Source organism: Ornithorhynchus anatinus, chromosome 19, assembly GCF_004115215.2.
Source record: "Ornithorhynchus anatinus isolate Pmale09 chromosome 19, mOrnAna1.pri.v4, whole genome shotgun sequence".
NCBI classification, from domain to species: Eukaryota; Metazoa; Chordata; class Mammalia; order Monotremata; family Ornithorhynchidae; genus Ornithorhynchus; species Ornithorhynchus anatinus.
Genome location: NC_041746.1, coordinates 11,142,719 through 11,170,657, shown reverse-complemented (window position 1 = coordinate 11,170,657; position 27,939 = coordinate 11,142,719). Strand labels below are relative to the sequence as shown.

General features: G+C 40.0%; 1 protein-coding gene across 9 annotated transcripts in view; it reads left to right on the top strand.

Annotated features, from left to right (window-relative positions):
* PROX1 (prospero homeobox 1) overlaps nucleotides 1-25,730 on the top strand; it is a 51,739-nt gene extending 26,009 nt beyond the window's left edge. For 7 of the 9 annotated variants that reach the window (XM_029046965.2, XM_029046962.2, XM_029046961.2 and 4 more), the window contains one exon: nucleotides 20,215-25,730. In XM_029046965.2, coding sequence (XP_028902798.1) covers nucleotides 20,215-20,403 — 189 coding nt within the window. In that variant the 3' untranslated portion in view covers nucleotides 20,404-25,730. The remainder of the gene's footprint in view (nucleotides 1-20,214) is intronic. The other 2 variants (XM_029046966.2, XM_029046968.2) reach the window with 1 other exon arrangement.
* The last annotated feature ends 2,209 nt before the right edge of the window (nucleotides 25,731-27,939 follow it).

Below are 27,939 nucleotides of genomic sequence, written 5' to 3'. Positions count from 1 at the left end.
ATACATGTTTACAAGCTGGTGAGGTGTCCAGACCACTGTTATCATCATTGCCCTGCTGGGTCTCCATTATCCAAATGTAATGAGTTTCCCTATATGAATTGATTTGTTCAACAAGGTGAGGAAATGAGAAGGTTGAGGTGGGTATAGAGGCAGGAGTTTTTTAGAACGGGCTTTTTGGTGATGAAATCAGAAAAGCTACACCTGACTTCAGCTGGTCCATGTTCTGGAAGCATCTTGGCTGGTTTCTAGGCATCACCCTTCATCTAAAGGCAGACTCTCCCCGTCTGATCCTCCTTCCCCAGCTAGATCCCCACATTCTAACTCTCCTGACCTCTTCTAGCTCTCTCGTGCTCACCTAGGGCAGCCTTGGAGTATTGGGAGCCTTAGGTAGCCCTGAGGGGTAGGTTGGTTCACACAGTCTGGCAGTTATAGTATGTCTGCTGCCCCATCTTGTTTCTGGTAGGAGAATTTACTAATGGACATGGTGATGAGATGGATTGGAAGTATGTGTATGTTGAGTCTGGGTGGAAGGATTGTTCTTTACCTGAAAGCTTGAATGCTTCATGCCAGTACAGATAAATACTTTTTTTTGGACAAGTACACTTTCCAGTTTTACAGCTCTGACCCTAATCATGAGTTGTCTTAGTGTCCTGGTTTGACTATACTGGTGGAATCTCATCCAGGGATAACTGGCAGACTTTTTTTAAATAAAGAATGAAAGCATGGTGTAGTGGATAGAGCACGATGGGCCTGGGAGTCAGAAAGTGGTGAGTTTTAATCCTGGCTCCACACTTGTCTGCTGTGTGACCTTGAGCAAGTCATTTCACTGCTCTGTGCCTCAGGTATCTCATCTGTAAATTGGGGATTGAGATTGTGAGTCCCCTCTGGGACAGGGACTGTGTCCAATCCAATTTTCCTGTATCCACCCCATTGATTAGGACAGTACGTAGCACATAGTAAGTGTTTAACAAATGCCAAAGTTGTTAGTATTAAGGTTGGAAGTCACTACTAGTTAAGAGTGAATCTAAATACATGATTTATGTATTTAAAATTTCTCAGGATATAGAAATGTAGGAGAATCACCTTGCATTTTGAGGATGTCACCTTTTAAATTCTTTGGGCAGAAAACTAAAGAAAAAGAAATCTGACCCAGACAACCCAGAAATGCAAGCTTGTAATAAGTCACATTTTTCAGCCTTAAACTCTCAATTCCCCAAGTCTGTCATCGTCATCTACAGCATTAATCGAGTGCCTTCTATGTGCAGAGCAACACTAAAACACATGATCTCAGCCCTCAGTAAAGTTAGATTTGAAAAGGGAGAAAGAAATCATCAAACATAAACTAGATAATAGATATAAAAGAAAAAAAAAGCTAAGCAGTTCAGTCCTGGGCTGTTTTCACTAGGCCACACTGGTTCTCTATATTTTGCCTCTCATGAAAGTATGATTTACAAATGATATTACATAAAACCTATATTCACAGCATCCTTCCAGCCCAATAAAAGATTTGTCCATTGACTCTATCTTGACATAAGTTCATCCGGCAATGAAAATTCAAAAATGAGCAAATCACTAAACTGTGTATAGTTTAAATATTATAAATAGCTTTCATTCCAGCCCATTAAAGTTAAAGTTAGATGCTTAGCAAGATTTCAGTCTTTTCATTTTTAGCTTTGCCCATTGTGGCTTTGTGGCTCAGAGCCATAAGTGGGGACCAACACTTACAGTACAATATGAGGATTTAGGATTTTAAGTGCTGATTTGCACTCATGCACATGGATTTTAAATAAAACTAAGGGGCAGGGGAGGCCAGAGACAAGAGAGAGGGAATGGAATTGCTTGCTTTTTCTCCCATCTCCCTTCCTGTCTGTGTAGAGATGGGGAGATGACCTCTACATGGAGGGGATGAAAGAAGACAGGAGAGTTTTATCAACAGCCAAAAATGGCCTTTGCCTTCTCTTTACATGCAAACTTTATTTCATGGCCCAAGTGTGCCTGATAAATCAGCCTGGGATGTCAATTCACAGAATTGTCAGATTTACTGGCCCATCACTGAGACTTAAGGTGGAGAGAGCTTGAGAGGAGACCAGAGCACAGTGGAAGATAAACTTGAAGAGTAGGATGAGCTGATAGATAATCCCCCAAAGAGGTGATAACCTGGGCCCTGTTTTAGGAGGATCATTTCGATTTGATCTTGTCTGAGGTGGAATCAGGAATGGCTTGTTCAGGGGTGGCATTTTCTCTCCTCCTATTTCCACCTCCTATCTCTGCCTCGACAGATTAGTGTTCCTGGGTGTCATGGTTCCCTCTTCACTCTCTTTTCCCTTTGAAGAGCTTCCAAGCATTTTTATGGAGAGGCAAAGGAAGATTGGGACCCCTTTCCAGTTTTTAAATCCCAGTGACATTCCTGGGTTAGTTACTAAGTGTGTTTCTTTCCCTTATTTTTTAATCTGGCCTCTCCTTGTCACTTTAGGGAATATAGGAGCACTTGCTATGTGCAGAGCTCAAGCTAGGCACTTTGGAAACGAACAGTGGAAGTCAGAGCTTTAAAGAGTTCACAGTGAACAGGGGAGACAGTAGACACAAATTGATTAATATCACAGAATTACCAATGTGAATATGGATAACAAAACAGACCGAAGTTATTCAAGAAAATATGAATAAGAAATAGATAAGTGCTTGAGTGCAGAGGTGGCTGACGGAATGATATAAACTGGAGGGTGGAAGAGGATTAACCAGGGAATGTCTCTTGGAAGAGGCGACTTTAGGGGGGCTTTGAAAAAGCAGAAGGATGGGGTTTGGTAAAGCTGAAAAGGGTATTCTAGGCAGGGGGAAAGGTGTGAGCAGTGAAATGGCAGGGGGCAAATTGAGGTTTGCGTAGGAAGGGCAAGGAGTGTGCATGAGCTGCGGCAGAACAAGGGATGATGGTGAAGCGGGAAAACAGCACATGTTGGGTAGGGACTGTATCTATTGCCGAATTGTATTTTCCAAGCGATAGTACAGTGCTCGGCACACAGTAAGCGCTCAATAAATATGATTGAATGATGAGAGTCAGGTTTTATAGGAGCCCATCCCATTCTGCAGACTACTGAATAAACATCAATCCTTGGGCTGAATGTAGTTCCTTGTTCTCTACTTTTCTGGGGGTGAGATGAGAGAAAGGATGCTCTTTATTTTGATCTTGACTATCACTGCAAATCTCAGGGAAAGATATGTGTTCCTAGCCAGTGATTTGGATTTTGCCTTTAGTTCCAGCTGGAATAAAGTGAAACCAAAACTGTAGATTCAATCTTGGTCACCTTCACCTAGGCAATTTAAAAGCACTCACTAATTTTAGGGACTCTATGACCCTCTGAATGACTAGTGATTAATCTCAGTAACCAGGAGAGATCATTTACTGATGTGTTAGGTCAAGGTTCCCAGGCCAGACCAGATTCTCTTCCATCCCAAAGCCCAGTATTTTTTTTATGGAGGTGGTTTGTGGGGATGAGGAGATTTAGGCTCTTTGATAAATTTCTAATTCTTTCGCTAGACAACCATTAGCTACTAATCCGACTGATTGTGAAAGAGCCTAATTCAGGTATGCAGAAGTTTGGAAAACTGAACAAAACTGCATTTGATTCTCTTAGGCAGGCACTCTTCCAGTTTTGTTTGCCTAAATGAGCTTTTTTTATTATGGCCCAAGCTAGCTTCAATTTACATAACTGAGTCGTTTGAAAAACAGACGTTCAGATAATCAGATTTTCACTCTACCAGTATATTTCTCTATGTTCTGTTGGTTTTTTGAAAATTTTTCAGGTGATTAGTGGCAGCCAGGTGATATCCACAAACTGTCTTACACATTTTCTCACCTCTCTTTCTCTGAGTGGTACAAGACTGATGTCCTTAAACCTGTTAGAATGTTAGAATTGAATGTTAGAAGACAATAATGCCTGACAAGTCTCGACTATGCTTTGTCATTTTGAAGTATGGCTTGTAAATTTGGAAAGCTTCCATTAATTTCCTCATCTCCTTAAAGAACAGCCGGGGCAGGAGCATATAGGAAGAGTCCATCAATCTTTTACGTTACCTCTTTTTATTGGTATTTATGTGCTTTATTATGTGCCAGGCACTGGGATAGGTACAAGCTTATTAAGTTGGACGCTGTCCATGACCCATGTGGGACTCAGTCTTAATCCCCATTTTACAGATGAAGTAACTGAGGCACAGAGAAGTTAAGTGAGTTGCCTAAGGTCACACAGCAGACAAGTGGCAGAGTCAGAATTAGAAATCAGGTACTGTGACTCCCAGGGCCGTGCTCTTTCCACTAGGCCATGCTGCTTCCCAAGTACTAAAGGAATTGTTTCTCTAAGTGCATGGATAAACACTGCTCTTTAGGAGCATATTACTTCTGAAGAATTGATGCTCACCTGCAGTTTCAGGGAGCAAAAGAAAGCGGTAAAGTTCAGAAATGGAGGAAAATGTGAGTCAGAACTAGGCCTCATCTTCATCATGCTGTCCTCTTTGAAATCAAGGTGTTCATCAATATAATGAAGGAGGCCCATTGATTTTATCATCTGCTTTGTAATGTCATTAACGTTTTAGCTCCCTCTGTCTTTTTCATTGGGTTACATTCAAGCACTGCAAGATCAACTTTAAACCTCCTTATTCAACAGCTTTATTAGTTATAGCGTACCGTGACCTTTCTCAACATTCTTAAAGAAAAAGATACAGTGTAATGTCGCTTTACTTAGCTTATTGTTCTTTGTTGAGGTGAACAAAGCATTTTCTACAGTGGCTATAGCTCATAATTATACAGCTTTCAATAGCGGTGTCTTGGCACATATCAAAGTTCAGAAGAGCCTTTAGAAAAAAAAAGATGTTTTGTGTAGGCCTAGGGAGGGTCTCATCTTTCCTTCAGAAAATAGTTCAAGGCTCTTCTGTCAAGCTTCCCTACTTAGAGCTTTTTCTCCTCCTGCTTCATAAAGTTTAAAGGGGATTCAGTGGAGTTCTATGATCTATTTCCTTTGAAAGATTGTTCCTCTGCACAGAGAAGTCCTTTGACTTCAAGAGTTCACAGATTCGTGTCTTTAGGTATCATATGTCTGACCTTATCAGTTACTCCATTTAATGTAGGAGAAAAAGTCTCAACTCTTTGTGTTTGTCTGTTTTGCCTCTGTGAAATGATTTGGTGAAAAGACCATCCTTTTTAACACACCACTGAGAGGCCGTTTCTGACTGTAACCTACCCTGTGGCTCTTTAAAAAAAAAAAAATTGTCCTTGTGTTTTGTATATGGATGATTTCACAGTGAGAATAGAATTATACAAGGGCAGACGCACACACAAAAAAAATCTTTTGCTCTCTTCCCCCTCACCCCCCCCAAATGATCTATTGGCTATTTTGGTGGCTGCCACTCTGTTCCCCAACAGGCAAAGCCATTTAACAAACACAGAGATAGCTGCTGGAGTGCTGGGCCAGCAGTAGGCTTTTCCCTTGCTTCGACCTACCCCAAAGGCCTTCATAATTAATTGTCCGTCAGAGATGAGGAAAGTTCAGAGACAGTGTGTGTAGCCACGTCCATTGTCTGCCATTCAGTTCTCCTACCCTCAGCTCTTTTTCTTCATTCCACAAAGGGTTATCAATAGGAGCAGAGAGCAAGCTCTCTTCTAACAGCTGCTGGTGGAGGTTGTAGCTTTCAGCAGAACATATCATTGTATTCAGCCATCTATGGATTAAATGTCTGGAAAAAGTTCTAACAACCTTTTTCAAACTCACATGTTTATTTCATCTAGATTAAACAGGAGGTTTAGCTAATTTAAGCATGTTCAAAGCAGGCCTTTTTCTTTTTCTTCCCCCACCCCCCTTCTGATAGAAAATCCAATTTTGATCATATTTCTCCATTTTTCAGCAATAACTTTTTGAGGCATAGAGCAGGAAGATAAAGCTGTTAATGAGTGTTTATACATTTCTCTAACTCAACAGCATAAGCTTGGGACAGGAGCAAATATTTTAGCTCAAATAGTTACCCATTTCAAACCAGTAAAATGCAGAGGTGGGATAATTTCTGAAAATAGTTTTTATGTGGCAAGTAATGATAATTTCACCTTCAGCAATTCATTTAGGGAAATCCTTACCACTGTGTCTTTTTTTAAAACACTTCATTCTACAAAACAAATGTTTTTTTTTCTTGGCAGATATGCCAAACAAAGATGTGGTGCGGATTGATATTGGAAATATAGGAAAATTAGGACTGCCCATTAATGTTCATTATATTTTTGCTACTGTTCAATAGGGTGAAGCCAAGGAAAACAAATATAATCATTCTTCTTTGGAACAGTTAAAGTAGCAAATTAGAGAGGATTAATTTTTTTTCTCCTAAATTCCATTATGCCCTCCTATCAAGACACCACCGCTAATGGGAGCAGAAACTATTTTTCAAAGACTTCCCCACTGCACGGCTTTTTCTCTGTAGATGGAGACAATGGGGCAGGACAACTAATATCAATTATTGTCCCAATTAAGATATTATGCATTACATTTCACAACAGGCTTTCTGTATTTAAGGAGAACCTGGATATGAAGTAGACACAAGTAGCACAGTAATATCAAAAAGGGTCATAAAAAATTAAAGTTATTCTTATGAATCTTTCATTAGAAGCCATGAAAAGGGACACTAGTGTAGTCAAGGGCTTTGTTCCTGGGCTCCTCTTATGGGTGGTTTTGCCATTGTTCCTTCTGCTTCTCAAGCGACTTTCACTTTAAAACTGACAAAAGTCACTTAAAAAGCAGACAGCTGTACTAACACAAACACCTACCTAATACAGTCAAAGCTATTGTCAGGTGAAAAGAACTACTTAAGGTCTTTGTTCAAAGAGGGTTTTTTGCTGTCCTAATATTTGTCACGAACTTCAGTTATTGCCAGTTTGGGGGAGGGTGTGAGTGGATTTTTCTCCACCCCTCAGAAACTCTTCCAACGTTTTTCCAGTGGTATGGTGCGATGCCTGGTAACTGATAATTTCATTTAGGATAGGGCCTGAGAAATTTGTTGTTGTTGAAAAGTTTCTTTTTTTTTCTTCTGACATTTTTCTTCCACCGTTTCGTTCTCTCTTGCCCCTCTCCGATTCCTCCCACTCGGGTAAAAAAAATCACAAAATCCCTTAATGTTTCAGATCTGTTGTCTCCCACAAAAGGGGGTGGGGTGTGTGTGTGGTGTGTGTGTGTGTGTGTAGGGCGGCCAGAGAGGGAGAAGGAAAGGGCCGGGGGAGGCGATGAGAACATCCAGCAGTGGCTAAGGAAAAGCTCCAATTTATAGGAGTTGTCAGCTTTACAATTCAAGATTTGGTTTTTTCCTAGCTGCACACATTATTCCCCAACATCTCAATACGCTATGGCAGTAGCGGCAGTAGTGAGGGATGGCTAGTCCTTCCCGTGTGTGTATTACGGGCCTCTAAAGACTCTTATTTATTCTCTCCCATGTCACCTTGTGTACAGTCTGGTCTGTGACACTGATGGTGATTATGTCATTATTTTGCTCTGGGGGCTCTGGCACATCTGCAGAGCTGATGCACATCTTCTTTGTTACGCTGGCATACGTCCCATATCGCAAATGCTTCATTAGCCTTACTGCCTGCCTTCTTGCCAGACGAGAGTGCCCAAATCCAGGCTTCTTTTTGCTCAGTTCTTTTGTGTGTTTGATGAGCGTTTATTCATCCTCCCGCTTCTTCCCCCGATTTCCTTGACTTCTGATCCCCAGATGTCCCCATTCTTGCCCAAGCCACTCGAAAATCACGTGGGGAGAAGCAAGGTGTCTCTTAACCCCTTGTCACCCATTTTGGCCATTGTCACCATAACCCCTTCTCTTCCCCTCTGCACATAACAAATGGCATGGAATGGGCCCCTGGAACATCAGAAACCTTCTAACTTCCAATTTGAAAAGACACTGTTCAATCACTCACTGCTTTGATTGCTCCAGGGTTATTGGATATGACTGTTAGGCATTAAAAAACATTCTGTTCTCGTTTTTCACATGGTGCTACATTTGACTTGAGTTTCCCAAAAGTGATTTTGAATGTGAACCCTGAAGATATTCTTACCTCTCTGGACATGGAACACTAAAATGAAAATTCCTCTATTCTAAATGCATAGTTTCATTTTCCCCTCCCTCCCCAGGGATCTGCTAAGAAATATTTGGGGTGCTTTATAACATTTGCTCCTTTTGAAAATCTAGGGAAAGCTTATACTTTCTAACCTTGCAATAGTTTTTACGTTCCAGGGATTTTGTAGCAATCAGAAGCATGGTTGTAGCTAACCTGAGTGGGTTCTTTTCCATTTTCCAAACCAAATTTAAGATCTTGTTGTCCAACCTAGTTCTTTGTGCTTCTTTAAATATCAATTCGAGTATTTTACAGCAGCTCAAAAAAATGTTATTTGAACAAATTTTCCATTCTCTTCCCCTCCTCTTCTCCTATTCCTACCTCAGGCCCAAATTTTATCTTCTGCAGATTGATTAAGATATGTATTTCAGACTGGGGGGAGATGTAGGTTCTGTGGGGTAAGATTCAGGTCACCACCTGAATTTTAATCAGAATTGGAGGACAAAAGTATTGGTGGACACTTCCCGAAGGAGAACAGTTGTTCCATGGGAGAGACTCAGTGTTAGCACACTGAAGCAGGGTCCTAACACCCAAATTCTGGGCCTGGTGCTTATCATCACTACTGAGTCCTGCACAAGCTGGGATCTTGTGACTCTCTCAAGCTCCTTACCTGTAGCTCCTGGGATTGACCAACCTCCACTGCCAAACTGGAAGTGGTCTCTGGACTCAGTTTCCCTTTGTGCATAGTCCCACAGAGTCACTGGGACTTCCAGTTCTCCAACACATGTGCAAAGCCATAATGATCCTGCTGGTGTCCCTCCACTGTGTCCCATACCCAAAAGGGTTTTCAGATGGCATCCTGATGTGTCTGAACTTGGCAGGCCTCTACATCAACGGTATAGGCTCCAGCCCTTTAGAGAGTCGCCTTACTTCCCATTTTTCCCCAGAGTTTGAGTCTTTTAGCAGCTCTGCTGTAGAAATTAATTTTCAACTGCTCGGGTCTGGATCACAAAGTTCATGTGAAGCATGTCAGGTGGGAGCTTTGGGGACTTGGTTGCCATGGTATGATTTTCATGACATCGTCTGTGTCTGACATGGATGACATTGCAGCGGTGATGCTCCCAGGTGAGATCTAAGCTCCACGAAATGTTCCATCACAGGTTGTGTAGAGAGGAGTCTATTTCAGTAGATTCAATTTTTTAAAACATTAAACATTTGTGGTGCTTGTTTCAATGTCAGTACTCTCATGTAGTAGATGGGTTTGGCATTATTCCGCCGGTTCTCCTTTTGTGGACTGAGAGAACTTCCCTCATCCCTCAGTGCACCACTTGCAGCCTGGCTCAAATTGGAAAAACCTAGAGTTTTGATTGCTAGAGATTTGCATGGGCTAATAATTGTGGCCCCAGACTGGACTACCTTGACTCAGTACCAGCCCTGCCAATGTCAGCCCAGCTTGTACTGGTTTCAGTGTGACAGTATCAGCCCTTCCTACCTGGAAGTGAGCAAGACCAAACAGATTTTATGTTCTCTGGGACACATCCTTAAAAGCATTAAAAGAAAAAGGGTTCAACTGAGACCCAAGCATAGGTCAGTGTAAGCAAAGGGTCACCTCTCCTTCCCTTTATGAGGGAAGGCAGCTTTAACCACTCTGCAAGTTCCAGGTCGGTGGGCGTCTGACAAGCCACAAGTTCAAGGGGAAGGGGCTAGAGGGGGTGCTCAGAGTTGCAGGGAGGTGGCAGTTGTGGGAGCTGGAAGGGATGTGGCTTAGGAAAGTCCAGTTCACCCTGGGCCAGTGCTGCTGCTGGCCTGCCTAGGCAAAAGCTAAGACACTGGTCTCTTCCAGCCCTATCTTCACCAATTGGAAGGGGTGGCAGAGGAACAAGGTGAGTTTCCCCTCCCACTCCAGCTCCTCTCCCTCTGTCTGCCCTTTGTCCCTCACTCTCCTCTCCCTCCTAGTAATAATAATAATATTTGTTAAGCCCTTACTATGTGCCCAGTACTGTTCTAAACATTGGGGCAGATACCAGGTAATCAGGTTGGACACGGTCCCTGTCCCAAATGGGGCTCACAGTCTTAACCTCCATTTTACAAATGAGGTAACTGAGGCACAGAGAAATGAAGTGACTATCCAAGGCCACACAGCAGACAAGTGACAGAGGCAAGATTAGAACCCATTACCTCCTGAGTCCCATGGCCGAGCTCTACCACTACTCCATGCTCCTCTCACCTGAGTTCTCGATCCCCATTCGTTCTTATATTCTCCTCCCTGCCATCCCCCGACCTTGTTCCCTTTTGCTTCCCTTCCCAAGTCTCCCCCCCTGGAACCTATCCTGGTACAGGGGCCTGGGTCCGTCGGATCCTTGGACTAACCTGAGCCCAGGCAGAGCTGCATTGCCCACTTTGACTACCACTAAGTCGAAAATGCTTTTTGCAGAAAAGGAGGTGACCTGAAATGTAGCAAAAATGGAAGATGGCTATAAAATAGCCACCAGGAGTTTCTGTGGGTTTCAGTATTTGAGAAAGATGAAATTTTGGTTCTTAAAAACAGTCAGTAAAATGTCCAACGGGGTGAAATTATGCAGGCGTTTGGGAAAGCATTTTGCTTTCAAGGGGCCAAAATGATGCTCCCGGTAATTTAGAAGCATTTCATGCTGGAGTCTCTGGGGAAATGCAGAAGCTCAATTATTTCTGGATGAACCCCTTGGGTCTCCATTTGAGTCCTCCCAGAGCGTTAAAACTACAGCTAAAGAACCCTGGGACCCAGGGATTACACCTGCTGGATGTATTGAACTTGAATGTTTAAACAGTAGTAATCTGTTTGCTGGTACCACATTAGTGGTTATGGCTGTTGCCTCATTCCATTGACAAAACTTGCTCTCTGCAGGTGTATTTTGGTGGTCAGTTGAAGGTTTAGGTTGAGTGGCCAAGCAGTTATAATGCTGTGCCAAAATTAATGCCTTTAAATTCTTTTTGGTTAAAATTTCATTAAGATCCAGACTTGTATCTGTAAAAGGAGTCTGTATCCCAGGAATTCCAGTTTCATATAAATCCCAGTGCATTAAATGGTTTCTACGAGTCTACGATGCTAACTTTTTCCTGTTTTAACTTAAGCTTTCGGTGAACAACAAGTTAATTTTACTGTGACTGTTGTGAAATATGTGTATCATAGGTAGATTCCCATGTTGCCAGGTTTTTGGCTTCCTCCTTATGGTAAACTATATTTACCCTCTGAGTACATTGACCATGGTGGGAGATAACTTAAGGTTATTGAAATGACCTTAAATGAGATTTAGAAAATGAACTTGTAGTCCATTTAACATTCACAAATATAATTTTAGGGGTCTAAACCTTTTTCCTAGCTGTCCTATGGGATAACATGATTTTCAAGAAGACCTGGTTGTACAAATTACCATGGGCTGGGATCTTAGCACGCTGTAGAAACTTTGCTGTCTGTATGAAGCTACTTTTCCAGGCTTCAGGCCTCGAGTCACAACTAGAATATCATTCACAGCTCTACTTTAAGTGAAATGAGACAGCCCAAAGTGAGTAGGGTACCACGGCAACACCTATTTTTATTTCTCAAGTATTGGGCAGATCGTGAGCATACTGTTAACACCTCCTATGTTACTAGTACTAGGACTAATAGTAATTATTAAATGCTTTCTGTGTGCAGAGCACTGTGCAAAGTGCTGAGAGAGAATACACAGGAGAAAATACATTCATACTTAGAATGTGAATCCTGATTGGGCCAAGGAATGTGTCTGACCTGAATACCCTGCATCTACCCCAGCTCTTAGTACATTGCTTGGCATGCAGTGAGCACTTAATAAATATAATTATTATTATTAGGTGGGAATTAGACACAGTTCCTGTCCCTTGGGGGGGCTCACAAACCATGTTAAATCTAGGATAAATCACAATTTATGAATGTCAGTTATATTTCCTGAGTGTCTACTATATGCAGAGCATTGTAATGAGCACTTGGCAGGGGGTGGGGGGAGAAGGGGATACTAGCCAAAAAAATCTCATCCTGACTTCTAACAGGGCAGACCTGAAACTCTGATTAGAAAGTATGGAGTGTGTCTGTGGTCAACCCAGGGAAGCATCCCAGCCCACACAAGTATAGGTACAGAATGCCTGAAAGATTCGTGTTGTCTGTTCAAGTGGCATTGCTCAGTTCTGGACCAGAAAGGATGGCATTATTAAATGATTAAACATGATATAGCAGTGAGGGTTTTCTCTTCTGAAGCACTGAGATACAGTGAGAGTGTTAAAAGAAGTGCACTCCCTTCATGTATGTTATTTATTGATTGCTTACTGTGTGCAGGTGATTGTATACTGAAGAAGAAAGGAACAAGGATGAAATTCAGATCTAGACTAAATCTAAGAATAAGAAGCACAGAGGGAGCTGACAGACACACGAGAAAAGATTGAATTGACAAAAACAGCAGAACATGAGAAATCAATAATGCTATTTATTGAGCACTTTCCATGTGCAGAGCACTGTTCTAAGCACTTGAGACAATATTATATAATGGAGTTGGAAGGCATGTTTACTGCCCACTAGGAGTTTACAGTCTAGAAGAGGAGCTTAAACTGAAGAGAGTTATAAAAATAAGAGTAACAGCACCTTACAGCTAAAGGAACAATTTTTATGTTCTTTTACTGTTCTGCTAGGCTGGTCAGAGTTCAGTAGTCACAACCTTCCGAATGTTCTAAAGATTTTCAGGGTGGGCGAAACATTTCAGTCATCTCCCTGGCTTTGAAAGTGGTATAAAATATAAAGAAATCCCACCCGCGTTCTTGAGTCTCAAATCTGACAGAGTGAGGGAAGAAGGAAAGAAGAGTGATAGCTTTTCCACTCTCCCAGACTCTCCATCCCCTTTCCAAGCAATTGTCAAGACCAGGTATTGAACAGACAATTACAGAGCGCAATTGATGCGACCTTTCCTCTGGAAGAATTGTAAATGCCAAATGGAAGTTAGTAGAACAAGGTAATATAAAGAGTTAGCTGTGCAGGGATCGCGTCTATCAACTCTATTGCACTATACTCTCCAAAACCCAGTACATAGTGCTCTGCACCCAATAAGTGCTTAGTAAATACCATTGATTGATTATGGTTGGGAGCGTGGAAAGTAGAAAGATGTCACCAGGCCAGCCCATAGCGAACATCCGACGGACTGACCAGGCAAATGTGTGTGAAGAACAGTATCCTAAATCACCATGTAATTTAGCCTTTCATAACTGGATTCTTAATCTCCATTCCCCGGAGTGGCCATGTTAAGTGCACAAACTTTGTGTTCCAGCTTACCAAAGGTGCCATCTCCAAATCTGTACTCTACCATTGAAAAGTTGTAGGAGCAGGTATGGTGTGTGAATTTATTAAGCTGTTTTAACTGGTCCCTCTCAGTCACAGTTAACTTCCCTGACATCAGTCGCACTCAGAGTCTAGGGGGTCGACTTTCCAGACCCTTGAGATAACAGAGGCTATTTTTGCCTTCTTTCGGGCATGAGAGTCTTTGGGTCGAGGGCTGACTGGGATTGCCTTAAGGATGATCCAGCAGGAAGAGCCTTTGCCCCCTTTCTCTCTCCCCTCTTCCCACCTTCTCTCTCCCCTCTTCCCCCCTTCTCCCTCTCCTCCGGTGTGTGTTTAGCCCTCCTCCCCCTTAACTTGATCTTGCAGCATGAGCAGCCTTCACTAGCTGAGGAACTCTGATCCCAAGTCCGTTAGAGATTTTGACTTTTGTGTGTTGACGTGAAGATTCTTTGCTCATCAGGTCACCATGAATAAAGATTTTTTTTTTCATTAAAGCCTCAACTTGGCAAATCTGCCAGGCGACCTCTCCAGGTGATTTAACCCCTATTCCAGCGCTCGCGTTGGTATGTGGCTCTGCTCTGCTTGATTCTTTTCGCTCCTGTAATGGGATGGCGAAGAATTCTACTTTATATAAAATTTGAGCGCAAAATCAATCCTGGACCAATCTTATCATTTTTAAAGTATGTTTATCCAGCTTTGTAGTAGGAACAAGCAGACTGTTTGAAGGCCACATAGTTTTCAAACCTTGGTTGCAACACGTTGCCCCATTTTGAAACTGTCTTTATCTAGCCGAGAAAACTAAAATCTATTTGACAAAGTAGCACTCTGGCCAGTTTATCTTGCAATATGGCTTTAGCTCACTGAGTCTATTGATTTCCTTAAATTAATGTTTACAGAATGCTGCTGAATTTTGCTCAACAGGACATTGTTCTTTCGAAGCTTTGTAAAAAATGATACAGCATGTTATTGCCATGTGTTCTTTTGCTAAGACTGATGAAACACATTTATTTTTTAAAGGATAGCCTTGAACTATAGCTGCTTCCTACAAGTCTGTTTACTCTTAACTTATTAGTAACACAACACAGTATTAGAATGTAGTCCACCTTCACAGGCAAGAAACCGAACCGACACAATGGTGGATCAAATCATTTTTGGTACCTGAAGCCAGTCCGAGGAGCAATTAATAAGAGCTTCAGGTTGCACTGTGACCCTGAAGAATCTTCACATTCATTTGGCAGCTGTTTGAATCCTGCTTCAATGATCTTGATTAGTCATTCAGAGTTGTTAATAAAATTAAAAAGCAATTTGTTTTTAACTTTAAATATAACACATTGCAATTTGACCATGGCAGTCTGTGGGTTTCCTATACAGGACTTAATCTCTCCAAGGATGGTTTTAAAAGCTGACCTTCCCAGAGGAAGCACAAGTGTTGACTTAGTGCAAAGTTTCATTCAGCTTTTGACAGTGCAGGAAATAGAGATTTGAGTCATGTTAATGAAACTTGACAAAATTAAAACTTAGGAAACAAAAGGCAAGGATCTCAACTTTTCTTGGCTTGTTGACTCTGCTAATATATTTAGGCAAATTCATTCTGTTCAGTTCTCACAAAATGATGTGTAACCCAAGCGTCTAAGCAGTGAAACATTTCCCACATATGTATGTAGGAAGGTAGGAAATGTTTAGGAAGGTAGGAATAGGTAGGAAAAGATCCTATGGGGAAAGAAATCGCTGTAGGATTTCATTTTATAATATCTTCAGAGCTGTATCTTCCTCCTCGGAAGATTCCTTGTCACCTCAGAACTCTCTTATAGGAGAAACGTGGGCCCTGCTGGAACTGAAAACTCTGAGTAAAGTCACCTTTTGGTTCCTTTTCATATTGGCTCTGCTCTCGCTTACAAATGCATTTAAGGGCAGAGATCTCTTTACTAGCGACGAGGGAGTTGAGTATGGACAAAAAAAGAAGGTTGTATTCAACAGTAGAGAGAAGAGGCACTAACATATCTGTTCTTGTCTTTTCATCTGATAATCTCTATGTGGAGTTACTAAAGCATCTGAGTTTATCCATTTAAGTCCACTCTGCCTACAGTACAAGTCTCCAGTTTGTGCCATTGCTGTCAGGAGATATGTCTCTCCTTGATCAATATTTACTTAACAAACAGCAGGGATAGAAGCGTTTGTTTAGAGGAATCATGTGCACACCAGGGTGAATGAATGCTCGGTAAAGTACTTCAACTGTGTGTCTCCTTCCTAAGATTTTAATTTTTTTTCCCCCATTCTGTGGTCTCTTTTTTTATTATTATTACTCAGTGAACATTCAGAAAGTCATTCTCCTATACAGCTTCTTGGAAATCATCTGCAGAAAATAACTTTTCAGAAGTTCAGATATGTCGCTGTTGTTTTCGGATGGCTCAGCAAAGCCAGTTAGTTAGCTTTTGTAACAGTGTGAGTGAATTTTTTCATTTTAATTCAAGGCAAGGTTCAACATTTTGGAAATGATCTTTGGCTCAACTGCATTTTGAAGTTGATTTTTCTGATTGGTGGGGAATAACATTTTCATGAATTAATTTAAAGCATCCCATACTTGAAGATGTGATTAGCAACAAAACGAGGCAGAGAAGGGTGCCCCATTTAGGGTTTGAGAGACAGCATCTTCATGGTTCACTGGACGGTGCTGGGGAATGTGATCTCTTTTTTTTTTCCGAAAGAAAGGACACATGTATTAAAGTTTAGGAAGTTCCATATTTTTCTTAGCACCAAATACAACTAAGGTAAAATCCTCCAGTCATTCCTGCAGTTAGCCTGGAGGATTCAGAATCTAGTTTTGAGGTTGAGGTTTTGTTTTGAGGGTATTTTTTGTTTTGTTTTGTTTTTTTTTGTGAATCAGAGTTGTAAAAGCCATCTGAAATATTCATGCAGAATTGTCTGAGAAGCAGTTTCTGTTTTATTTACTGCACAGTAGAACAGCCACAGTGGATTAGGTCTACAATACCCGTAACAAAAGCACAACAGCTGATGCATGTGATGTTAGGAGGTGACAAAACAGTTAAAGTATGCTGCTGGCTACAGGCAAGCAGTCAGCAGATGCAGACAAAAGGGTTTGAGACAAGAATAACTCTCTCTCCAAGGCGAGCAGTGAAGAGTATCCAAAATACCAATACCCTTTTCTCCTTGACATTGTCTTCTTACAGTCAGCATTTTGTTGCCCTTTTATAGTAAGAAAAAAACCCCACACACTCACACACAAACTAATTCTTCAGGATATCAGCTGGGACCTGCCTGTTTCAGGAACCTGACCCAGTTGCTTGTGTCCACACAGTCCCCTCTCCTTTCTAGATTTCATGTTGAACTTGCGGGTTGTTTTTTTTTAAGTTTAGTAGATTAAGTGGAAGGAAAACCACCAGTAGTAGTATTAATGAGGTGAAATCACTGATAAACTGTTTAAAAACTTTGGTGTTGGAGAAGGTAGGAGACCCCCATGCCTTTCTTTAAGTGGAAATTATTTCAATAAATGAGGCCCATAGTAATTTAAAAAGGGGATTAGTAGAGGGTGGTAGGTAAACAGGCAGAGGACTGGACGGGAGAAAGATTTAGGTTCTCCTAGAATTCTGTGAATAAGCTTATCTTCAAGTGTGAAAAATCTGCCTCGATATCTGAGGAAAATAGGAGAGGCTGTCTTCTTTTTAACCTTTGTAATTCCCCTTCTATTCTCTGTGACATTCATTCAGCTGCCAAGTGTGTTTGGCAAGGCTTGGGCCAGTGAGCGCACTTCCAGTGACCGCTAACCTTGGTATGTCCTGACACTTATGATGAGTATCTGCAGGACACAGAAGGCAGGCAGCCTGCTATGTCAGGCTTTTATTATGTACTGCAGAGGCTGGGGACAGTCAGTTTAATAAAACAAATCATCCTTGAAGGTAAAGCAACTGAGAAGAGGAGGAGGAGGAGAAACAAAAAAGACTGCTCCACAGGCTCTCTCCCTCCCTACTCCCCTTCCCATTCCTCCCCCACCCCCCTGTGAAAATCTACCCACCCAATAATGTACCAGGCAGCTGCTGATGGATCAGACTTGAAATACTTTGATTTTTGCCCACCCTGCCCATATTTCCAACAGCATGGGGCTTATAGGTACACTTGGCTTGCTGGAGAAGAAATGGCAATGACAGTTTTCTTCTAGTGAAACTGGATGAGGCCAGGGACACCGTCTCTCAAAAGCCTCCTGTAAATCACCTAAAATAACCTAGAGATGAGTAATGAGTAAAGTCAATGTCCTTAAAGCAAATCAAGACTTTGTTAGGCACCCCAGACTAATCAAGGCACCCTCTGACCTCTCAAAACCCCCATCTCAAAGAGGTGTGAAGCCCTTCATTTCTCCCCTGATTTATTGAGCCACCCAGCCATTTCTCTGTAGACATCACAGAGTGTGTCTGGGGGTGGGGGGTGGAGGGGAAAGATATTGGCCATAGCCTTCCCAGGGGACCACATTGTCTTGCAGCAGGTGCTTTGATTGACTGTGGCCACCTGATGCTGAGGCAATCTCTGGGGTTCATTCTACAGATTACTGGGTTCTATTAAAAGCATTCTGGATGAGGGTTTATTCGTCACTGAGGGATTTTCTGTGATATTTTTTCATGATGTCTAGGCCGTTAGTGTAAAGAAGTGCAGTAAAAGATGATCAGGCAGCATTCTCTGGTCCTTTGGACTTTGAGTGACTTCGCAAGCAGGGGCCTTTGACAGCAGAAGGATTTGCAGCTTCTGACCCCTGAGGCCGTAAAGAATCTTCCCAAGAAAACAACTACCCTACCCCTGTACTCAAAGTTCCAAGACCCTCTGTGGGTTTTTCCCTACCACAGTAGGCACAGCAATAGCCCTTTCAGGAAGCTTTCAAAATGGCAGATGATTCTACCATGACTCACAATTCTCTTCATCAGTAAATACTAGTTATTAAAGCATCAGGTGCTAACAAGCACCTTGCGAAGTAGCAGAAGATGCCAACATCCCACAAAAAATGCGGTCAGTTTTTTCCTAGCATTCCCCTGCCTCTGGCTGATTGTATGTGTAAAGCTGAGGGGCAAATATCTTCTGAGCTTGACTGTTGCTGTCTGGTATGACCACCCTTCTTTAAATGTTTATTTTAATAAATGCCTTTGGTTATGTTTTTGTAACATTTGGCTAATGACTCCCAATCCAGGCAGTTATAGTGGATAGTTGCACAGCCTAACTATTCTCCAGTCAGATTCTTCCTCTCAATAGTGCCTATTTGATAAAATGGGAAGGATTATCAGGGGGGAAAGTTTTCAAAATGGTAGTTTAATGGTATTTTTTTTAAGTCATTAAAAAGTGAATAGGAAGATCTGTCACCCGTTCCTTACCCACATATGTACACAACAGATATGGAAGCATTCCAAAGCTTAGAGGAAAATTAAGTTCAATCACCTGCAAGAAATGGCATTTTTCTCAAAAGCCACCATGGGGTACTGAGATATTTTGAAGACTGTTGCTGTCGCAGGGGTTCTGTTGAAGGATCAGCTCACAGAAAAATGTATAATCGCTTCTTCCAGGGAGACGTCGTAGGTACTTCCTCCTTGGGTGCCCCCTTTCCCACAGGTGAGCCACACAGCTGGCTCGGCCTCTCACCACTCAGAAGAGTCATTTGATTCTTTATAAATGAATGGAAATGACTGGCCATAGAAGCTAATGGTGCATCCACTTACTCTGAATGGACAAAGCTGCCCTTCTAGTGAATGATTTTATTTTAAAAGTTATCATCTCAAGCCAGGATGGGATGTTATTTCAAACTTGGATAGGACTATTTAGGAATAGAGGTGGAGAGAAGAGATTTCTTTCCATTTTTTTCATAATGAGGGTGACACCCAGTTGGTAGACCAACAGACAGTGCTGCTGATGGGGAGATAATATCCATGAGTGTGAGGGTAACCCTGAGAATTCCTACCATTCTTGCACATTGTCTCCTTGAAAATACAGTAGTGCACTTTTTCTCATGCCCTGGTGCTGAGAGGAAAAGACATGACCATGAATACACATCCCCAGTCAGTGTTTGCTCCCATGCTCATCCTGCACAAGCAAGGTAAACAGAGAGTTCACACTCTCAAAATACAGCTTGGCCTCAACTTTGAAAGTATTTCCAGTGAAAATTCTTTTTGGCCTGCAACATCTGGATAATTGAGGTCATTATCAATTGATCTGATTGAGTCATTCAGATTATTTGCTACTCTAGGATTGAACACATCTTTAAAATCAAACAATATCCTAGTGCAGCGTGGCATAGTGGTAAGAGCACGAACCTGGGTGTCAGAAGACCTGGCTTCTAGTCCTGGCTGTGCTGTTTGCCCTGGGGCAAATCACTTAGCTTCTCTGTGCTTCAGTTCCCTTATCTGCAAAATCGGGATTCAATACCTGTCCTCTCTCCTTAGACTGTGAGCCCCATGTGGGACTTGGTTATCAGGTAGCTACCCCAGCTGTTTGGACAGTACTTGGCATATAGTAAGTGCTTAACTTATTATTATCCTATAAATTATGTTGCTCTTTTCACCTCTTTCTCTATCTTGCAATTTCTTTGTTCCAACAGACATGGATACTTCCTTAGCCCGATTCTGTGGCTAAAACTCTGCAAAGATATCCAACACGTATTACTATGGTTCTATATATAACAACTTTACATAAGAGAATAGAGGGCTGCCATTTTTAGAAAATGCAGGTGCCATGTAAGCCTCTTTCTGAAAGAAAGAACTTAGCTCAGTTTCCTTTGAAGAACTGGAGACTTGAAACTGAAAACTTTATTAATGCCATTGTCTCCTTGTATCAGCAGGTTCCAGAGAGATTCCTGGAAGTGGCTCAGATCACGTTACGAGAGTTTTTCAATGCCATTATCGCAGGCAAAGATGTTGATCCTTCCTGGAAGAAGGCCATATACAAGGTCATCTGTAAGCTGGATAGTGAAGTCCCTGAGATTTTCAAATCCCCAAACTGCCTACAAGAGCTTCTTCACGAATAGAGATTTCAACAACTCTGAATGTATGAAAAGTAGCAAGCAGTACCCTTTGGATGCCCAAGTTACGTGTGTCTAAATTTCCATTTCATATACCTGTGTTTGAAAGGCATAGATAAGTATATGAAATCAATCTGTAATTCCTCATGGACTTTTATTTTTTTTGGTGTGGGGGCGGGGATTAGGGGGCAGGGAAGGACTAAGTTTCAAGGGGATAGTTGTTTTACTTCAGCCTTCAGTTGACTCTTGCCCAGGGCCCTTAACATTTGGAGACTAAATGGGGTTAATTTTCAGGGAGAAGAATTTTGAAGTGTGTAAGGCCTGTTTTAGCAAGGTAGGGCATTATGTTTAAAATGCTTGTCCAATTTATTGCTTGCTGTAAAGTGGCATTTTGTCATGAGACTAATGTCATGGCACAATTATACAGACAATGAAGTTTCTATTGTGTTTTAACTGCTGCAGGTTTGAATTTTATGGAACCACTTCATAAGCTTGATTTTTTTCCTGGAAAATTTTTACCTTTTACTAATAATGTTGATTTTCCTTTCATCTTTCAAAAATGGCATTTGAGCAACTCGCTCCGAAAAGTGATATCTTGGAAGACCAGAGAAACAAAACTTCAAGCTTTTCCTACATAGAATGATGCCCCAAACTAGTGATATAAATGGCAGTTCTTGTTGAGGCAAAGCAATTTTGCACAAAACTGATTCTTACCTATAGGGTGAGGCTGGTTGTTCATGCACAATGTTTTAGACATTAACCCTAATTTTACAATATGGTCAGCTTATTAAAAGAAAGTATTTCACTCTCCACAGAGTAAAACTCTGCTTTTTCCATCACTTTCTATTTGCCCTGATCTTGGTTCAGACTTCAACTGGCATAGAAGTTTCAAACTTATTCTCTGTGTGACCTTGTTTTTAAGCATAAAAAGATTGGTTTCTATGATCAATATTTAGTATTTGGCTCTAAGATTCAATTTTCAGATTCACTTTTTACAGAAAGAAGAAAAAAATCTGCAATACCTGGTTGCAGTGAAAGCTTATTTATATTGGTTAAGTTGGATTAGTCATTGCTTCTTTGAAAGTATTCAAGAATGACCTATTTTCATAATAATTAATAAACAGAAAAAAATTCCCCCGATTCTGTTGGAGATGCAAAGAGCAGGCAGTCTAATTAAATTTCCACTGGATTGTCAGTGCAGCAAGAAGCAAGTGATCTGAATGCTACAGTCTCTTCTAAAGCAGAAGCTAGTGTTGACCAAAATATGAGTAGAGTGTACAGTATAGAAAAGTTTGGAAAAAAAAACCTGAAAGACACTATTTCAGCATAATGTAAGAAAGCTAGCTGCTAGTTTTTTTGTGCTTTCTTCAGTGGCTCTCAATTTTTTTTTTCAGAGTTCGTAAAGTGTATAGTGTCCAATATTTGGGTGTTTTTTTATATACCAAGGCATTCATATTGTTTTCTTTGACTTCTTTTGTGCAGATGCAGTAAGAATTTATTGTCTGCTTTAGTAGTGTTTACTTCATTCTCCCTCCCCTCCTGACTTCTTTTAAGTCATTTGATATAAATTCCAAAAAGAATTAATTACAAAATGTTTAGGCCATAGAGAACATAAATATTGTGTTTCTTTAACTTTTGTTGATTGCATTTGACTTTGGAGAGTGAAAGTTTACCCATGTGACTAAATAGCTGACCTGATCACTGCAATTTCACTTCATTTACCAATACTGCTGATGGACAGAAATGTATGAAAGCAATTATTGTCAGCACAAAGCCTTAAAAACCTGCTGACTTCAAATTTAACAGCACAATTCCTATGATGCCCTGTCATTATTTTCAAGCCCTGGCAGTATCTATGGAGCATAGACAAAACAGACAATAGCATGGTAAGAAGTGCCAAGAGTGTCACTATGCATCAAACGCAAAACAAATCTTCACTATCTTAAGCTCCCTTAGCATACAAACACAGAGACAGTAGATGCAATTTAAAAAAAAAATGGTTATAATTTGGTGACCATTTCATTTAAGAGGTATAAAATGTAGCCAGCTCCAAGTGAAAAGATTAAAAAACATGGCCACACATGATTTTGTGTGTAGGGGTGGGGGATTGGTTTTACGCAGGAAAAAATGGATAAAATGTCTATTACCATACAGTTAGTTCTCTGCTGGTGAAATGTCATTGCAACACAAAAAAATTGAATTGCCACCTAGGATACTAAAAAGCAAAGCCATACTTTACTCATATTAGGTGGTTATATTACTACATACTTTCCTGATCTGTGATGCTACAACTATGACTTCACTGTATATGGTTAGGGTCTTGTCTTTTCCTGCCCACCTGAACCTAAAAAAGGGAAATCAGATGCTCAAAACTAGATGTTGTTACATCCACAGATTTATAAATAATATGCTTGCAAAATTCAGGGAGGAATAGAAATGATGAAATTTCACCATGAGAAAATATCTCAGTTCTTTGTTGTGAAAAGTTATTGTGATGACTTCAGTTTGGGTGATTTCTACCCAAGACAACCTATATTGTCTGGTAGCTCCTAGACATTTACAAAATGTCCATCAAAACTCTAACTGAAAAGAAAGGGAAAATCAACGTCTTTCAAATAATACCCTAGATATCTCACTAAAATAAGGCTGATGACCCAGTTAGGCCAAATCCGTAATGATTGAGGGAGGGAAAGTTTACAGAAGGAAAGGAGTTGGAAGTTCATGTTGATATCCCATATTGCCATTCATTTTCTGCTAGTTTACATTTATTTCTGCACACACTCTTGAGGTTATAGTCTGTGCCTAGACCTTAAATGCACCAGCGGAAGGATATTAAAAAAAAATCCTTCAAAATACCAGTTTTTTCCCCACAAGTACAATTGTTCTTGTGCCTTCTGTGGCTTTCAATTCATCTTTTAAAATTTATTTCCAATTACTACAGCTGCAATAAACACTAGATTTTTTTTCTGGCTGTTGATAGCTATGCATATTTTGTGTCTTTTTAAAACAAAGCGGGAGAATACGTTTTTGAAGAAGAGAATTTTTAGAACAGTTTGATAACGCAAATTATTTTTTCCTCAATTGTTTGAGCAGCATTCAAGTTTTGAAAATTCTTGTAGAAGCCAATTTTTTGTAACTGTGGTGCAAATCTTGTGTTTTCTTAGCCTAATGAAAAGTAGTATAGAAGCAATATTTCATACATTGTGCTATATATATATGTGTGTGTATAATCATACACATATATACTCACATAAAATATATATGCGTGTGAAGTGGAAAGCTTACCTATTTCCTATCTAGATTTATGAACCTATTTTAGACATTTGTTATGTTTTGTGAAAAGAATGTTCTATTTGCAATTTCAAAACATTTAATTCTTACTGTATCTCTGGTTGTTTAATGAGAACGTTTCACATTCAATGGTAAACCCATCAAAGATGTTAGAATGTAGTAATTAAGGAAATGTTCACCCATCTATTCCTGAGGTTTGCTTTGTGCCTCTGAGTATTATTTAATTAAAGTGTTTTAAGTTTGCAGAATCTTTGTTACTGTACCAGGGATGTGGGTGAATATCTTTAAAAAACAAACAAAACAAAACAAAACAAACCACAAAAGAGAGGGGAACTTTTATAAAGCAATGTAAATATTCAACCTTGCGGCAATTCTTGCGTAAGACATGAGATTTTAATAACTACATTCTAAAAACATCTGTTGAATTTATTAGAAACACTTCAGTAACTGTATAGATAGTTGAAAGCATTCTTGAAAATCCAGCTCTACATTTAAAAGATAAGTCTCTTTCATCAGATGTCAAGGGCAAGGGTGATATGGTTTCTGTAAAATTATAGAATTTTTTTCTATGTATGTGAAGTCATTTAATAAGTACAAAAAGGTTTCTTTCACAGGTTAATATTAAATAAGAGATAAAGGTGAAGATTTTGTGGCTTTAAAAATAGGATTTTCACCAGCAGCATTGACAAATACATAAATCAAAAGAGGTTTACAGCACCCCAAAATAAGCACTGTACATGAGAAGTAAAAGCAAAAACTATTTGCCATGTGTATTATATAGTATCCATTGGTGTTAATAGTGCAGATGTTTCCTTCTGGTACCAACTATGTGTTTGAAGATTTCATGAAGCATTGTTTTTAAAAAGCTCCCCTTAAAGAATGTAACTGGTTTATATGAGTAAGCAGTTACTGTATTGCACTTAAATGTTATGTTGAAGGAAATGCAATTTTGTTTTCTGTAGAACTGTTGGTTGTAAACCATCTATAAACTGAAGCTAAAAATGCTCATCTTTAGAGTTGGGATGAAAACTGGTATTTAGCCTTTGTACCTTCTCAGAAATATCGTTTGTCCTGAGTGACAAAATGCAGTGGCATTATAAACTTTTCCAGTCTCTTTCAACAGAGCCACAATTACTTCTCTCAAATTTGTCACCAACAAAATGTACAAAAATTTGGACTATGGCTGGTAGAAGCAAACAGAAGGAACCGTGAGCTTACCTCTTCAGTAAAGAACCCCCCTTTCTGTGTTTTTCAAGCGCATGAAGAAGTATGCCACTTAAGAAAAAACAGAAGCATTGTACAAGTGAGCATTAGCACCAGGAAATCAGGAATAAGCATTTTTAAAAAAAAACATGCTACTTGGAGAAGTCAAAGGTTAAGGATTATATTGATATTGTCCCAGCCATTACTCATGTGTATATAGTTACAGAACGTGACAAAACACTGCCTTTATATTATTTAGCAATATGTTGTAAATAGCATTAAGCTCTTTTTTTGTAATAAAGACCTTTTAATTTGAAAATAGTACAATAACGGAATTGATAAAGTCAATTTTTTGATTTTTTTTTAGCTAGAGGCAATTTCAACTGTGGATTTTTTTTTGTTGTTGTCTATTGTTCTGAAGACTTTGCATAATTTATTGGTTTAATTTATCCTAATTTATTTGATGAAGGTGTACAATTTTGTATTACCAAGGATGTACTGTAATATTAATTGATGAGATGATAAAACAATGAGACTCCCTGTTCATATTAAAAAAAAAAGGTGCAGTAGACAATTGATTTTAAAGTACAAGTTAAAATTTAGCTTGGCAGCTACTAAATTTTAAAACAGAAAAACAATTTGTTGGGAAGGGGGGGAGGGGTTTTATTTTGTGTGTTTTAAGCTTTTGTATACTCTCCAGACTTTTACCTTTTTGCTTTGTACCACTTAAAGGATACAGTAGTTCAATTGCCTTGTGTGCCTTCCATCTTCTCTTAAACTGAATGTATGTGCAGTATATATGCAAGCTTGTGCAAAATAAAATATAAATTACAAGCTCATTGCCTTTGTCTAGATTTCTTTCTAAAACAACGTCTTGGGTTTGAAGAAGGGGCTGATGTCCCCTTTTGGAATGTGAATATTCCCTCGAGCTATCAGAATGTCATTGGTGTTTTTTCCTTTAATTGAAAGGGTGGTAGATGATCACACCTGCTGTGAGTCAATCAGTAGTGTTTATTGAGTGCTGACTCTGTGCAGAGCACTCTATGAAGTACTTGGGAGAGTAAAATAGAAATGGTCCCTGCTCTCAAGGAGTTTAGTTAGTTAATCCCAACAGGTAGAAATGACTTTCACTAGCTGGGAAGTTTGCTATAATCAGTTGCATTTACGTTTGTTTTTTCTGACACTTGCTACTTTTAAAATAGAACTTCCAGTGTTATTGTTCACTGATCATAATTACTGCAAAAGCCTTAAAACAAAGACATTGCTGCGAAAGGTCGGGCTGATTTTTGATCCCACTTCCAAGAATACTGGATGATTCAAATAGTCAAATTTCCACAATTCACTCAATTTTCTAAAACCTGCAGAGTAGGGTCCCCTTTCAGGATCGCACCTAGGGCGTTTCCAGTACTCTACCAGTATCTGTTTCGGGAGGGAGTGTCAAGCAGTGGCTCATGAGTAGAAGGCAATCTGCTGCAAGTCAAAATTCTCCTGTGCTGGGCAGAAATGGCATGGGAGAGAGTCGAGGGCAGAGACTCAAGTTTACTGCATAGAATAAGAACACAACTTTCACGTTTTTACCAAAAAACCTCTCCGATTACCCTACCAGAATAACTGCAGATGGAGGTGGGGCATTCTTGGAGAGATGTGTCCATGGTGTCGTTATGGGTCAGAAACGACTCGACAGCATAAGACAAGACAGGGTAGGGTAAATATTCCTCTATAGGCATCAGTTTATGGTAACACACTTACATACATATCTTTAAATTGTATGTTATCAATTACTTATATTAATGTCTGTCTCCCCCTCTAGATAGTAAAGTCATTATGGGCAGGGCCTGTGTCTGCTAATTCTGTTGTACTCACCCAAGTGCTTAATACAGTGCTCTGCACATAGTAAGCACTCCATAAATACCATTGATTGATTAAAAGTGTAGAAGATGAGAATTGACAGCATTTATAATATTTAGCTGAGTTAATATCACCAGTGAATCCAGTCCTTGAACAATTCAAGATGGAATTCTTAGCGAGAAACACTTCCAAAAGTAATAGATTGAATAATCCCCAGTGGCATTATATATGAACACTACTGCAAAGTAATAGTGATAGCCTCTATTGAAAATTGCTTTTGAATCCTTCTTTAAACAAGGCCTCTTCTTTCTCTTAAATTATGGAAAGAGGTTTATGGCAGTGACTAGTTGCGTTTCTTGGGGAATTTGTTAAAGAATCACTGAGCTGGAAGGGATCTCAAAGTATTATTTAGGCCAAGTCCCGCCTCCAGGCAGGTAACTACCTAACCATCCAGGACAAATGGGTTGTCTGTTCAATCAAACATCAGTCATAGTTATTGAGTACTTCTTGTATGCAGAGCACTGTACTAAGCACTTGGGAGAGTATAATAGAACACAGTTGGTGGACATGTTCCTTGCCTACAAGGACCTTACAGCTACAGTCTAGTTGAACTCATCTTGGTGATGAGCTCAACATCATCCTCTTCAAATGATGAAAAATAGTTTCTTGTTGCTGTGTTGAATCACTATTACAATGAAAAAGTTCTAAGTATCATTAAATTACCTCCAGGCAATTTAAATCAATCTCTTTTCTTATAAACTCTACGAAACCCTAGTAACTCTTTTCTAAATGATGGATATTTAATATTAAACTGTCCTATCGCAAGCCTCTTCCTCTTACCTGCAAACCCTTGAGTTGTCCTTCTCTGTCCATTTTCTTCTACTGCTCCATTTTTCTCATTGACAGGTGACCAAAACCGAATGCGCCTTTAAGGATTTATGAAATTACCGTATCACATTTTTCTACATTAATCTCGATCCCTCTCTAGTCTGTCACTTTTATTCGCTCTGAATGGGCTTGTTATCTTTCTCAGTGGTTGGCCATTTATTTCAGCAGCCAATAATTGAATTTATTTTAATAGTGAGTTTATTAAAAACATATTTTTAAATTAGATGGAATATTTCAGACTTGAAAATGGGCTGGATTCATTGAACCAGCACAGCATCTGCTCCTGTTTTGACACTTACAATGTAAAGGGGA